Genomic DNA, 462 nt, shown 5'->3' with positions numbered 1-462 from the left:
GGAGGTGACAACCAGAGGTCCCAGGAAGGCAGGCAGAGACACCCACCTGAGCTGCCCAGAAGAACCTCCTTCTGAGTCACAATGTAATCAAGCTTCTCATACACAGCTTCAGCAAGAGCATCTTCATAGCTGGATAAGGCTGAGAGATCCCCTAGCAGGTCAGAGATGCCACCCCAGACACCCCGATCCAGCAGACCCACCTTCATCTCCCCTATGCTCACACAGAGGCTGCCTCGACCTCAGCATCATCTCTTACCCCATGCACCGTGTTGGCACCTTCTCTCCTCATCTGACCTGAATCCACAGCTCAGCCCTGACTCTTTCTGGTCTCACAGGAGAGGCCATGACATATGAGAGTTCACACCCCAGCCCTAAGAACCTCTGTATGTTCAGCCTTAGAGCTCAGCACAGAGCACGTGGAGCTCTACAGACTCAAAACAGAGACTGGCCCAGGTTCCCCTC

At 54.5% G+C, this 462-nt stretch overlaps 1 protein-coding gene across 1 annotated transcript in view; it reads right to left on the bottom strand.

Annotated features, from left to right (window-relative positions):
* LOC104995504 (antigen WC1.1-like) overlaps positions 1 to 462 on the bottom strand; it is a 49874-nt gene that overhangs the window by 586 nt on the left and 48826 nt on the right. The window contains 1 exon segment of the mRNA XM_010849380.1: positions 47 to 139. Coding sequence (XP_010847682.1) covers positions 47 to 139 — 93 coding nt within the window.

Source organism: Bison bison, unplaced genomic scaffold (genome assembly GCF_000754665.1).
Source record: "Bison bison bison isolate TAMUID 2011002044 unplaced genomic scaffold, Bison_UMD1.0 scf7180017864281, whole genome shotgun sequence".
NCBI lineage: Eukaryota > Metazoa > Chordata > Mammalia > Artiodactyla > Bovidae > Bison > Bison bison.
This window is presented reverse-complemented; position numbering and strand designations above follow the sequence as displayed.